Here is a 15,583-nt window from a genome sequence, read left to right on the forward strand (position 1 = left end):
TCTTTCCAGCAGTGCAATACCCCGTTAAGTGAATCAATTTTTTCCCCCCACCCGTTATGCAGTCAGGAACCATCCACTATGACTGTGTTTCCAGCAACTGGCAGTGACATGTAGTTTAAAAAAGAGACAATCTCATGGTTTATGTGTCATAGCAATCAACTTACTGGGTGCGACAGTACCAGATGTCACGTACAGAGATTTATGGTTTCAAAGTAAGTGGCGAACACTGACTAACTCATTTTGAAGGAGCTAAATATAGAGGTATTTGGACATGGTCTTAGGCAGGCTGGTTTCCTGGTGTGTTCTGTTATGTGTGTGTACCTTTGGTGTACTCTCTCTTTGTCTTATTATATAGTCCAGGTTGTTGGTGATGTGTGTGTCCATTCCACGGGCCAAGTTCCAGGGCTTACAGATCCAGTGGTTATCCTCTCCTCTGAAACACACACCAAGACAGCTTTTATCTTGTTTATGCTGATCAAACCATCAACATCAGCTGCATCTTTTTGGTTATATTAAAGTTTTAAAAATACAGTATAACATTCCAACCTTTGTTGTCTCAGTTGATAATGCTTGATGAATTGTGGCAGCTCTGACTGGAGGTTGAAGGTCTCTGGTAGCCAATCAGATTTCACTCTATGAGCCACGGCGGCCAAGCAGTCTTTAACAGTGACGATGCTCTCACAGGGAAACTGGTTTAGCATCACATGAGGGCGTTCCTCACTCAGCTTTCTGTTAGAGGAGATAATGCAATGATAATTGATTGCATCAAAAAACTAGAATTACCACCTCGCGGTTGTTTGCCTCTGCGAACCAGTCAAGTTGGGCTTACAGTTTACATCCAAGCCTGTGACAACATGGATGCTTCACACACATCTTTCCCCTGGCAGCACAGAGGATCTATACAATCAGCACAGTCTCAAGGTGGGCACCCAAGATTAGTGTCCCTAATTTAGTATCTGACCAAATGTCTCCTCTTCTGTTCCTGAGATATGACGTTGAATAATGGCCAGAAAATGATGTCACAGTGAAACTGATCTTTGACTTTTTGAATATAAAATGTCATGTATATATATATATATATATATATATATATTCTGCTGAAGTTCTGACTTCAGGCTGTTTATTTTACGAAACAGGGGAAACAAACGTGAACAAAAACGGTTCCATAATTCATGTTAAATTCAAAAGATAATGAAAAAACAGCTACAAGTGAGAGGGAATAGTGATAAAGTGGTCAGACTTGGTCAAATCCACAGCCTCAACCCATCCGACACTGTTAGACTGACTCACCAGCAGACATCACTTGTTCTGCCACGGTGTTCTTGGCGCAAAGCCAGCATTTATACTTTGCCATGTGGCTTATTGCAATCAGGGGCAAATCAGGAGCAAACTGCACTCAGCTGCCAAACTTTGTGGGCGTGTTTGCGCTGGTATATCATTAGCGCAATATCCTCTGTGAATAGGACGTTAGGACGGAGCAAACTGCAGGTGCAAGCGAAGTGCAATTCAAGGTGCTATCAGCGGCCGCAGTTCATTCTTTGTGAATTCAGCCCTGAGTGTTTACAGTGTGCTCACAACAAGGAGCTCTGCTCAGCTGTAAGTACTTGAGGATGATGTTTTTTTAGGGATGGGTCACAATTTTCGAATTTTGAATAGTTGTTTTATTTTTGAAAAATCAATTTTTTAATGCAACTATTACTATTTACCGTCTTATTTCCCCCCTTTATTTGACATGCAATTCAGCTCCTAACCGCACGAGGGCAGTATAGGATTGCTACAGCGGTGTGAGATGGGCTACCAGCTAGTTTGATGCTCTTCTACAAACAGGAGAAACATGCAGAGACTACTACTCCATGAGGAATGTCCACAGTCATTCGGGCTTTCATAGTCGAGCGCACTTCGGCGTTTGTAGTTTCCTGTAAAAATGTCCGTGAAAAATCCCAGCGATGTGAAAAATACATTCCGAGCAGTCACTGGTGCTCGGAGCTTTGCGCGCGATTATTCAAAAAATTGTTGAATAGTTGCCATGATTTTCAAATAGTGTTTTTGCTTGTGCTGCCCATCCCCAATGTTCTTGCCTCAGGCTGCACACTGTACACACTATCCTGACCTGCTGCCTCAGAGTGTGACAGGAAGTTCTGCCGCAGGAAAAATGCTTCATGTCTGTGCAAAAAAACAAAACAAAAGAATGTAGATTTATTTTTCATCATTTGCATTTGTTATTCTATTATGCTCCTGACACTAGAATTAACCTTTGATCAGTTCTAGTGCAGTAATGGACAGTGGTCATGGTTCAAAACTTGTATTTTTATGACTAAAAGTATACTTTTCTGTTGTGATTTTTGAGCTAATACATGCTGTGAAGTTCCAGATTTTGAAAGCAACTTTTCTTTTAAGACAGGGATACTCAACTTGCTTTGCCTGGGGGCCACTTTTGCAAAATGACAGGAGGCCAGGGGCCAGTTAAGAAACAAACATGATTCATATTTATCAGTATATTATGCTGCTATCTGTATTTTGTTAGGTGTATCTGTATTTTTATGTGTACTGGCTGTGAAAACAAATCAATCTAAATCTGACTTTAGCATGATGCTCACTACTTTGTTACAGAAAATTAGTGACACCCCAGCTTGTCTGTGGAACAGTTGTAATGGGTGGCTGTCTATTTTGGTTGCCAGCTATTACATATCATTATACTTTTATACTTGCAATTTTAAGTGACCTGACATTAAATTACAGCAATAGCATAGGGCATGTACGAGAGGGACCAAGTCTGTGCACATCCAGGCAAAAATACTCAGGTGCAAGACAAAAAATACTGGTAACACTTTACCGCAGGGCAGGGGTGGAAGTACACATTAGGATAGGATAACTCCACTGCAACAGGCACAGGTGTCTGGCGGTAACATACCTACACAGCGGAGTAGAGACTAATTTATGTACTGAAGATTTGGAGACAAAGAAGCCAAGGGTGAGTGTCCATGTGCCATAGTGCTCCGCGCTGCAACATAACGGCTTACGACAGAGAAATCCGCCTCCAGGTCCAGTAATTTCCTCTTTCGTTGGCGTCATGACTGCCCAGTAGTACCTGGACAACCAAGCCGTGGCGGCACACAGGTATGTGGTGTGTCAGAGGAGAAACGAGCCGTTCACATTTCTCTCTTTGTGGCAGGTAACAGCCCACAAACCTCACTGCACTTTAGGGACTGTTCTTTACTTCTGAAGGGACTGGTCTTTACTTGTCAGGGGAGGAGGGTGGCTGGTTGATTTTTATTTTATTTATTTATTTTATTTCAATCCCCCCATGTTAATCACTTATTGATGCTGTTTTTGAAGTATGAATAAGAAAATAAGTAATTTATTCCATTGAAATATCATTGATGTATAACTTCAATTTTGGCGAAAATGAGTTATTGTCATTTTTGGAACAATAAACATCAGTTTTATAATGTGGACAAATATCTTGAGTCAATTTTGTTGTTTTTGGAAAAAAATAAGATGTTGTTTTTGCCGTAACTTCCAAAAGCCGAGGGAAAGCCAAGGCAGAAGCCCGTAACAACAGTTGCGGTTCTTTGCTTCTGTTCTGCGGCACTCCGCTCGAATTAAGTTATGGTACTCTGCCTTTGTTTTGCCAAGCACCAAAGTGAAGTTACTGTTAACCGCGCTGGAGTTACGGTGTTATGCTTATGTATTATATGTGATTGAAGCACTTCTGACACACATCTTCAATACTTAAATAAAGTGTATTTAACAAAGGGCATTGCTAAATATTACTGGCATAGCCAAACCAGCTGTAACTTTCAAATGTAAGAAATAGGAGGGAGGTAAAGTGTTATTTTATTTCAAATTAGTACAATGATGAGGTTTTAAAATGATCCAGTAATGTATTGCTGCAACCTTCAAATGCTCATTATTTTTTATTTTTAATATTCTGTTTATGTGATATTAAACCTAACTAGACAAAAAAATCACTAAATTTTAGTGTAAGGTTATCATTGTTATCACAGGAAAATATTATACAAAGTGATAAAAATCCAAATGGACAATAAAATAGAAGTTAAGGTCTTTTGCCTTTGTATGATCCATTATTGTTCTGCAGACAATGCAAAGGAAGAATACAGTAACTTCCGAATAACGGTCAAAGGTCAAGCTTAAAATTTTTTGGTGGATAAATAACTTCATTTATAAACAACAAAATGTCAAATGTCCAATGTTCTACCTACAACTCATTTGGCGGGACAACAAAATAACTTTAAAGTCATTTTTCTCAGTTTCACACTCTGGTGAGTTAAGGTCTTTTGCCTTTGTAGGGCAGTATTATAGAAAAGTGATTTATACTTTTTAAAAATGACAAAAGGCACATCTGCCTCATCTTGCCGTGGTATCGTGATACTACCGTGATACTTTCACTGGTATCGTACCGTAGGTCCCAATTTTGGTACCGTGACAACACTAGATGTCACAACCATTCCATTCGGAGTCGCGCAGTGAGGCGGCTCGGGTGCCGCTTAAAAAAGTGTTCCCTCACTTTTGGGAGTGGGGGAACACTGCTCTCTCAGCAGCCCAAAGTGTTCCCCTACTTCTAATTTTACAAATTAAGCACTGGTTATTAGTTTGGCTAAGTCTGCAAAGATATTGTCACTGCCATTGGTTTGCCTGATATTAAAATAAGATGGAGCTAGCTAACATATGCGCGTGCGTACATGCATAATTGAGCTACAATTCTTAGTGATGTTTTAGCTTAATATTTGGACAACCACCGTCACTACAATAAATTAAATCTGTAGTCATTTAATACTCACAGGCCTACATTCAGCAGGCCTATATTTTGTGCTAGAGTGACGCATGTTATATGAAACATTAACCATGAAAATTAACCATGTCATGTTAGCTTGTCGGTAAGGGGGGTAAATAGTGCTCCAAATTTAGGCTAAGGTTTAGCATGGAAAACAGGGCACGAGCAAGGGGTCTCTTCACAAGACATCAAGACACCTGAATGAAAATGTTTTCGTAAGATAAGCGTTACCCCTTTACAGACACATCCACTTCACTCTAATCCCTTGCAGTTTTGTGCAAATCTCACGCGGTTATTTTGCGTGCGGTATTTATGTAATTTTGCCTATTCTATTTTATTATTCCTGCATATCGGGGTCCTTAAACAGTATTACAGTTGGGTAAATTGGGCCTGACTGGAAAGCTGTGAGTCTTGTGGAGTCAGTGAGCCCCATGTATTCATGTGTGTGCCATGTGTTTACACTCTTGCCTCATAATAGTCATATCATTGCAGTAATTTCACTGTATAAGGTGCTGTTTTCGATCAGTCATACAGGTGAATCGAATCGAATGTCTGCTATTGACGACGCAATAAAACATCCATCGGTTAAAAGTAATTAATACTCTGAGTAGTTTTTGAGAAGAGTACTTTGTACTTTTACTTAAGTATTTTTTAAACACCAGTACTTTTACTTGTAATTGAGTACAATTTAAGCAATGTAACAGTACATGTACTTGAGTACAAATTTTCAGCACTCTTTCCACCTCTGCCACAGGGTACAAAGGAGGTCTCCACACTGTAGACTCCAAATAAATAGTTTATTTATTTTTTGATAGTCCTAGTTAAAACAGAAGCAAGGGCAACTTTAGCTTCTGTACTGCATTTAATTGGACCACTTAACCCTGTAAGACCCAGATATAGAAAAAAATGAGCAATTTTTTTTACCTCTCAGATATTGTTTTAGGAGGCCTCTGATGTAGAAATCAAAGAGTTTTCAAATTTTTTACATTTTAGTAAGTTTTTCGGGAAATGTTGTAAATTTGCAACGTTGGGCATAGTTGGGAGCAGAACTTCTGTGTTTGTACTCACTTTGTCTGAACAGATATACAGAACATTTAAGTATTCATTTGCAGGGTTGATTGCTTACTTAGCCCCATAACAGTATATATCATGAGTAATAATCACACAACAATCATAGTTTTATGAATAAGCATTTATAAATAAAAATATTGGAAAAAAATATATTTACAAAACTTTTTCCTCCGTCACTTTCAATGTGGTTTACTACATTCAAACAATACTGTCTGGCTGGCCTATTATGCTCTCTACTTATCATACTAAAAGGAACACGCTAAAGAGATACTGTTGGTCCACTCATCCCAATTAAGGTGATAAAAACCTTTGGATGATGGCAAATACATTCAGTCTCTTATTTTCATTTTCAAGACCATATCACATTACATACAATAACAGAAGGATGGCACACGGCGTGGCCAAAGTACAACCAATGTTACTCACAAAACTGAAGTTATTGTACAAAACTGAAGTTATTGTTCTTGGCCCCAAACAACTCAGAGACTCTTTATCTGATGACATAGTTTCTCTTGATGGCATTGGTCTGGCCTCTAGCACTACCGTAAGAAACCTCGGAGTAATATTTGATCAAGATTTGTCTTTTAATTCTCATTTAAAACAAACCTCACGGACTGCATTTTTTCATCTGCGTAATATTGCGAAAATTAGGCCTATCCTGACCCGAAAAGATGCAGAAAAATTGGTCCACGCTTTTGTTACCTCTAGGCTGGATTACTGTAACTCTCTGTTACCAGGTAGCTCTAGTAAGTCCTTAAAAACTCTCCAGCTAATTCAGAATGCAGCAGCACATGTACTAACAGGAACTAAGAAACGAGATCATATTTCTCGTGTTTTAGCTTCTCTGCACTGGCTCCCTGTAAAATCCAGAATTGAATTTAAAATCCTACTGTTAACTTATAAAGCTCTAAATGGTCAAGCTCCATCATATCTTAGAGAGCTCATAGTGCCATATTATCCCACCAGAACACTGCGCTCTGAGAACGCAGGGTTACTCGTGGTCCCTAAAGTCTCCAAAAGTAGATCAGGAGCCAGAGCCTTTAGCTATCAGGCTCCTCTCCTGTGAAATCATCTTCCTGTTACGGTCCGGGAGGCGGACACCGTCTCCACATTTAAGACTAGACTTAAGACTTTCCTCTTTGATAAAGCTTATAGTTAGGGCTGGCTCAGGCTTGCCCTGTACCAGCCCCTAGTTAGGCTGACTTAGGCCTAGTCTGCCGGAGGACCCCCCTATAATACACCGGGCACCCACCCACCCACCCACCCTCTCCCTCTCTCTCTCTCTCTCTCTATTACTGCATCTTGCTTCTTCTCCGGAGCCTCTGTGCTCCACTGTCTCTCAGATTAACTCATATCGCAGCGGTGCCTGGACAGCGTGACGTGTGTGGTTGTGCTGCTGCCGTGGTCCTGCCAGATGCCTCCTGCTGCTGCTGCTGCCATCATTAGTCATTAGTCATACTTCTACACGACTATTGTCACACATGTATACTGCCAGATATTAATACATACTTTCAACATATTGTACCACAGTAGCCAGAACTATAACTATAATATTATTACTTTCAATAATGTTGTTGTAAGCTACTGTCATTACCTGCATCTCTCTCTCTCTCTCTCTCTCTCTCTCTCTCTCTCTCTCTCTGTCTCATTGTGTCATGTGGATTACTGTTAATTTGTTATGCTGATCTGTTCTGTACGACATCTATTGCACGTCTGTCCGTCCTGGAAGAGGGATCCCTCCTCAGTTGCTCTTCCTGAGGTTTCTACCCTTTTTTTTCCCCGTTAAAGGGTTTTTTTTGTGGAGTTTTTCCTTATCCGCTGCGAGGGTCATAAGGACAGAGGGATGTCGTATGCTGTAAAGCCCTGTGAGGCAAATTGTGATTTGTGATATTGGGCTGTATAAATAAAATTGAATTGAAATTGAATTGAACTCAAACAGAGGAAGAACGTTCTTTAGACTACAAAGATACAGGGAGTTTCAAATACTGCTATAGATGTTGGAGTTTCAAATACCCCATACAATTTATTCATGTGTTTAATTATGGTCTAAGCTAAACTAAGTAAAAATTTAACAGAAATATTTAACACGTATATATATATATACACACACACACACACACACACACACACACACACATATATACAGTACAGGCCAAAAGTTTGGACACACCTTCTCATTCAATGTGTTTTTCAAATTTTCATGACTATTTACATTGTAGATTCTCACTGAAGGCATCAAAACTATGAATGAACACAAAAAAGGTGAAATAACTGAAAACATGTTTTATATTCTAGTTTCTTCAAAACAGCCACCCTTTGCTCTGATTACTGCTTTGCACACTCTTGGCATTCTCTCGATGAGCTTCAAGAGGTAGTCACCTGAAATGGTTTCCACTTCACAGGTGTGCCTTATCAGGGTTAATTAGTGGAATTTCTTGCTTTATCAATGGGGTTGGGACCATCAGTTGTGTTGTGCAGAAGTCAGGTTAATACACAGCCGACAGCCCTATTGGACAACTGTTAAAATTCATATTATGGCAAGAACCAATCAGCTAACTAAAGAAAAACGAGTGGCCATCATTACTTTAAGAAATGAAGGTCAGTCAGTCCGGAAAATTGCAAAAACTTTAAATGTGTCCACAAGTGGAGTCGCAAAAACCATCAAGCGCTACAGCGAAACTGGCACACGTGAGGACCGACCCAGGAAATGAAGACCAAGAGTCACCTCTGCTTCTGAGGATAAGTTCATCCGAGTCACCAGCCTCAGAAATCGCAAGTTAACAGCAGCTCAGATCAGAGACCAGATGAATGCCACACAGAGTTCTAGCAGCAGACCCATCTCTAGAACAATTGTTAAGAGGAGACGAATCAGGCCTTCATGGTCAAATAGCTGCTAGGAAACCACTGCTAAGGAGAGGCAACAAGCAGAAGAGATTTGTTTGGGCCAAGAAACACAAGGAATGGACATTAGACCAGTGGAAATCTGTGCTTTGGTCTGATGAGTCCAAATTTGAGATCTTTGGTTCCAACCACTGTGTCTTTGTGAGACGCAGAAAAGGTGAACGGATGGATTCCACATGCCTGGTTCCCACTGTGAAGCATGGAGGAGGAGGTGTGATGGTGTGGGGGTGTTTTGCTGGTGACACTGTTGGGGATTTATTCAAAATTGAAGGCACACTGAACCAGCATGGCTACCACAGCATCCTGCAGTGACATGCCATCCCATCCGGTTTGCGTTTAGTTGGACGATCATTTATTTTTCAACAGGACAATGACCCCAAACACACCTCCAGGCTGTGTAAGGGCTATTTGACCAAGAAGGAGAGTGATGGAGTGCTGCGGCAGATGACCTGGCCTCCACAGTCACCGGACCTGAACCCAATGGAGATGGTTTGGGGTGAGCTGGACCGCAGAGTGAAGGCAAAGGGGCCAACAAGTGCTAAACACCTCTGGGAACTCCTTCAAGACTGTTGGAAAACCATTTCAGGTGACTACCTCTTGAAGCTCATCGAGAGAATGCCAAGAGTGTGCAAAGCAGTAATCAGAGCAAAGGGTGGCTATTTTAAAGAAACTAGAATATAAAACATGTTTTCAGTTATTTCACAATTTTTTGTTAAGTACATAACTCCACATGTGTTCATTCATAGTTTTGATGCCTTCAGTGAGAATCTACAATGTAAATAGTCATGAAAATAAAGAAAACGCATTGAATGAGAAGGTGTGTCCAAACTTTTGGCCTGTACTGTATATATATATATATATATATATATATATATACACACACATACACACACACACAAATACATGTACAGACGGTATTGGTCAGCCTCTCTTAGCTACCCACAAACGGTGAAGTGCGGTTTTACATGACCATTGTGGCTAGCTAGTCACCCAAAGTCTCATTTGATTGGATGAATTAAAAAAAATAAAAATAAAAAAAATAAACTCTGATACAGATTTTTTGACTTGCATTTACAATATAACATGAGATAAATGATCAGTTAACACAGGGACACAGGATTAAAACTGGGAACTGGTATTTTTCATTTCATGGAGACTTTAAAGGAATGCTTCAATCCACAAAATATTCCTCATGCAAGTGTGAGAGAAACAGCAGGGAAAACATGAAGTAAAATGTTGCCTTATAAAGACAAATATAGTATTTATGTGACATTAATAAACCTGTATTAGTGGCTCAAGTGCGGTTGTATGAGGGACTTATTCATAGTGAGTGTATTACCTACAGTAGTTGGCAGTTGGCATGCCCCCCCAGTTTGAAGTAGCGGCAGAAGTACCACCACGGCGGCTAAGCAATGTACTGCTGTGAATGGGGGCAGCAGCAAAACATATTTTAGCCACCTAAAAATATCAATATCAGTTTAAGTGTATGCTATATTTGGTATATTTTCACCTCTTAACCTTACTGTCAGACAACCCTTTCTGATGCTAAAGCCATAAATGGTTTCTGTTCGCTATCTATGCTTTCATCAAAGCGACCAGACTCCAGTCAGAAAAAAACAGCAATTTAAACTTCCTGCATATGAGAGTTGCTCGTCTACTGCTGCCTCAGTCAGTTTGTTTGTGTTGGTTATTGTATGACTTTGATGAATCTGAACCAACCCTATTAAAAACCAAAGTCACACAGTAAACAAACAAAATAACTGACTGAGGCAGCGGTAGAAGAGCAGCTCCTGTGTACAGCGATGTTAAATCACTGTTATTCTCAATGGAGTCTGGCTTTGAAGAGAGTGATTATGATGGTGTCACTTCTGGAAATCGCTGTCTGACAGCAAGGTAAAGCAGTGAAAACATTCTAACTATAGCATGCACTTCAACTTATAATGATTTGTTTAGGTGGCTAAAATATGTTTTGTTGCTGACCATTCCACAGCAGTACGTTACTTAGCTTCTATGCCATCTGCCACCTACTGTATGTAATACACTGACTGTGGTAAAGTGTCTTATATAAGATCTGAACTACCCCTTCAAAAGCTTGCTGTGAAGGTATGTTTCTCTGTGACTCCATTTACCAATGTATCACATTATCCAGGTCCCATAGTCACATGCTCTGTAGTTCTCTCTGTTGTGTAGTTTATGTCAGTGTTATTGTATTTTGCATAGTGTGTTAGTGCAGTAGTGGAAATGTGTGATTGATGGTTATGCCACATATGCATGACAGTGTATTGTATACTCCTTGTCACATGTCACATGAAGAAGCAGTATGAGCACTGCAGGATATGACCATGTAAGGATGAAGAAGGGGGCCCTCAGATTGGACTAACATGTGCCTTGGAATAATCAGAGAGACTGTATTCCGTACATTGTTCTACCTTCCTGGCCGAATTAATGAAACCTTGAGTTGGACTCAGTGTTCTTTGTCTTTCTAATCATCACAACTGAAGGAAAACCCAAAATGATAATTTTAAGTTTAACTGTACTGTGTTTACTTGCTCACCCTTTGTCGCTGAACCATAAAGGCCTTTACTGCTGGACTCTCAAGCACATTTAGTGGCAGTATTCACAGCCTGCTTCTGTCAATGAACTATTCAATTAGATTATTTAAGATACATCTTTGTCATATTTACTGATAACTCATGTAACTAAGCTAAATTCAATATATCTTGTATTTTTTCTGTCACATTGATGAAGGGCTCAACTCAGGCAACAGGACTGTGTGAATGTGTGTTGTGTTGCGGCTGACCTGTAGTCTTTGATGTGATTATAGCTCCAAATGATATCAGCCTCCTCCTCTTCCTCTGTCAGCTGGAAGCGTGGATGTGTCAGGTTGTTTGTTACCTGTGACATGTTGGTGTAAACTCTGAAAGCAAAGCACAAAGTGATGAATCAGTGCGGAAAACACTGAAATAAGGACAGCAGTGGGTACAAAAAGTAAAAAGTACATAGCAATACTATACACATAATGGCTTAAAGGGATAGTGCACCCAAAAATGAAAATTCAGCCATTATCTTCTTACCCGTATGCCGAGGGAGGCTAAGGTGAAGTTTTAGAGTCCTCACATCCCCTGCGGAGATCCAAGGGGAGAGGAGGTAGCAACACAACTCCACCTAATGGAGGCTTACGGCGCCCCAGATTCTCACGTGTGCGCCCTTGCGCATGAGACCAGCGAAAGCACGTGAACACACCTGAACACACATGAACGCAGTGCTCATGTCTCACGGTCTCGTGCAAGTGCACACACGTGAGCGCGGTGTACAGAGAGGCAGTTAGAGCTACAGGCTACAGTTCAAATGACGTTTTTCCAAACAACTTCTTATGTCGGGGCTTCAGGACACTTGGATCACTACGAACGAGCAGCATGGAGATATTTTGTGGTTTCGATTATGGTGTTTTTGGACGTTTGAATCTGGGGCGCCATCAGCCTCCATCAGGTGGAGTTGTGCTGCTACCCCTCTCTCCTGGGATCTCCACAAGGGATGCGAGGACTCTAAAAAGGGCGGCAGTAGCTCAGTCCATAGGGACTTGGTTTGGGAACCAGAGGGTCGTCTGTTCAGATCCCCATCCGGCAGAGATGTGCAAAAATACATCAAAATGTATTTTGATACAAAATACCCCTCAAATAAATGTATCAAAATAAAATACAAAATACTGGTGCAAGAAAATGTATCAAAATAAAATACATGTATTTTGTATTTTTAAATACAGAAAATACTTTTTTTCTTTTTCTTTTTAGCAGCTATAGGTCACTCTGTAGGTCAGTCGGTCGGTTGGTTGGTTGGTTGGTTGGTTGGTCAGTCGGTCTACAAAGCTTTTCGTGAATAACTCAAAAAGTCCTTGACCAAAAATGCTCAAAATCTGCATACTGCAATTAGAGACCATGAGTAACTATACCAGAGAGAATGACCACGATTCGTCCATAGGTGGTGCTATACTAACAATTCAAAACTTTTTGTGAATAACTCAAAAAATCCTTGACCAAAAATGCTCAAAATTTACATGCTGTAATTAGAGACCACAAGTAACTATGCTAGACAGAACAACCATGATTCATCCATTAATGGCGTGACAGTAGCAAATTTGGTCACAGCTATTGCAAATTTGCACTTGTTTTCTCACAATTTGGTATAGCAGAGTATTCAGGTTTGGGCTATAGGATATATACAAAGCTCTGATGAACCCCACAAAAAGGCAGAACAGTCATAGAACTAAACCAAAAAACGGTTCATCGTTATGTCTAAATCAACATTTGCGTCAAATTTGAAGAAATTCCCTCATGGCATCTTGAGATATTATGTTCACAAGAATGGAAAAGAACAACCTGAAAAATAATGCCTCCGGCCACGGGTATCGCCAGCACAGAGCCATAAAAATGGGTTCTCTGGGTACCCACCAGTCTCCCCTTTATAGACATGCCATCTTCATCCGAGTCCTATGCAGTATGGGGCAAAAACCATGCAGTCTTTTGCATGCATTACAATTTTTTTTTTTTTTTTTGCATATTTGACTTGACTCTTTCTGCATACTGGGGTCTTTGAACAGTCCTGGAATAACATAAATTGGGTCTGAATGGAAAGCTGAGATTTGTGGATTCACTGACCCCAGTTTTTTTCTTATGTGGTGATGTTAGTCCCCATAGAAGCCATTTCATTGTAGTGAGACTGTTTTGAAACTCAATCTCACTGTATAAAATGACCTAGAGTGACCTCTAGGATAATCACAGCCTCATGAAACTTCACAGCCACAAACTAGAGACCTCGGGCATTCATTGGATGGCTTTCATAGGTATACTGACAATAAAGCAGTTTCTCAGCAGTTTCCAAAACAGAAGTGCTCACCATGCAATCACCATTAGATTTTTCTATGGTGTTCTTTGAGGTCTTGGTGTCTTAATGTGAAATTTTGGAGGGATTTTTGACCAACTTTATCAATTTTCAGGTCGTCAAAAATGCCTACATTTTGCACTAAGTATGTGTAACAAATGGTATCAACTCCAAAATTGCTGCAACAACTTATGAGACATACTGTAACTGAGCATGGGAATGGCCATCACATACTTCCATTATTATGTTCGAAACCCTTAAGGATCTCCTGTCCCCTCTAAAACAAAAGAAAAAAAAAGGGTCCATGGTAGGGAGGAGAGAGATGAATTACTGCCTCATGGTTGTATGCCTCCCGAGCCAGTCAATTTGAAGTTACAGTTTACATCCATGTTTGTCTCAACTTATTCACAGCCATGACAGTAAACAATGCTTCAAATATAAATGTTGCAACAAAGACGCTACAAATTCTAAAACATGGATGCTTCACACATCTTCCACCAGCAGTACAGATCTATACAATCAGCAGAGTTTCAAGGTGGACACCAAAGATTAGTAGACATTTGTGCAAAATTTTGTCATGAAGCATATGAGTTCTGGCCAGAAACGTGTTTTGTGAGGTTAAAGTGATGTTTGACCTTTGACCACCAAAACCTAACCGGTTCTGTGATGGAAAATTCTGGTATTTAACCATATTTAACCTATAATGTGTTCTGCATGTGTTGTACACCCATGTTCTGAGGTTACTTGTTTTGATGAAACGGAACTTCTCACCAAATGATATGTGTTGCTCATTTAACCCCTACTGTGACAGCAGTGTGAGACACAGCAGAGGCCTAATGGAAGTAAGTTAAAGGTTACGAGTCAGGGAGGCTCCAACAACAAGTGTCCTTGTGGGCCTCAAGAGATGTTGTGTCTTAGGGATGTTTACTGCAGAACCACCTGCGTGCTATATATTTTGACTATTGACATGCATGTGTTTTGGGAACTATAAAGATAGTATAGCTGAAGAACATATAGGCACTCACTCACTGACTGACTGTTCATGCGGTTGTATGTGTGACTCCATTCATGAATGCTTATTAAAACTCAAGAAAGACAGTCGACATGTGAAGACTTTTTTTCTTTAAACTGTTTATTAAAGGAGGTATATGTAAGAAATCTAAAGCAAATAGTTGTAAAATCCTCCTAATATGTCACAGAGACTAAGGAATAATGTTCATATAACATACTGATCTCACCGACAACAATAGTACAGCCAGAATATTCGCATTTAAAAAAATATTTAACGGTCCGCAAATCATGTTTATGTTTAGAATTTGTGTTTTGGCCTGTTGCGCCACCCACCGCCGTCTACCAGTCACGCAGTCAGTAGAGTCTCAGCATCAGTTACAGTTACGACTGAGCTACAGCAGCACGGCAAGCAGCATTAGCAGTGTCCCAGTACATAACATTAGCAGCCGGCTCCTCTGCTGTATCCCAGCAGCAGCGTTAGCAGCAGAGAAGCCGGACTTGCTTGAACGGTCCGCTGGAAAACAGAAGATCAAGGACGCAGCGACGCGGCCCTGCCACGGCAGCCGCCCGTGGGCAGACAAATCAGTCTCCAGCGTGCCGCTGTCCAGCAACCTCGAATCTGTAGGGGAGGGGGGGTGGACACGACTCGCGGCAGTATTTTGAATTTGAGTGCAGTGACCGTTTTGGCCACATTCTTACATACAGCACCTTTGAATAGACTGAAGTTGTTTGGCCACCACAGTTCATTGTTGACTCTAAGTGGACATTGTGCCGAATTTGACGAAATTCCCTCATGGTGTTCTTGAGTAAGTAAAGAAGCTACAACTTTCTCTGTAGAAATTGAATTCCTAGAGGCCTGTTTTTTGCTGCTCTCCCCCTCACGACATAGCTGATGACACACACACATTCCTTTTCCATCAAAAGCCC

General features: G+C 40.5%; 1 protein-coding gene across 1 annotated transcript in view; it reads right to left on the reverse strand.

Annotated features, from left to right (window-relative positions):
- Window positions 1–15,583, reverse strand: part of ttll12 (tubulin tyrosine ligase-like family, member 12) — a 72,458-nt gene that overhangs the window by 36,867 nt on the left and 20,008 nt on the right. The window contains exons 7-9 of the mRNA XM_049567082.1: window positions 11,568–11,684; window positions 547–729; window positions 322–433 (exon numbers count right to left, since the gene is read on the reverse strand). Of these exons, the coding sequence (XP_049423039.1) occupies window positions 322–433; window positions 547–729; window positions 11,568–11,684 (412 nt within the window). The remainder of the gene's footprint in view (window positions 1–321; window positions 434–546; window positions 730–11,567; window positions 11,685–15,583) is intronic.

This window comes from Epinephelus fuscoguttatus, linkage group LG22 (genome assembly GCF_011397635.1).
Source record: "Epinephelus fuscoguttatus linkage group LG22, E.fuscoguttatus.final_Chr_v1".
NCBI classification, from domain to species: Eukaryota; Metazoa; Chordata; class Actinopteri; order Perciformes; family Serranidae; genus Epinephelus; species Epinephelus fuscoguttatus.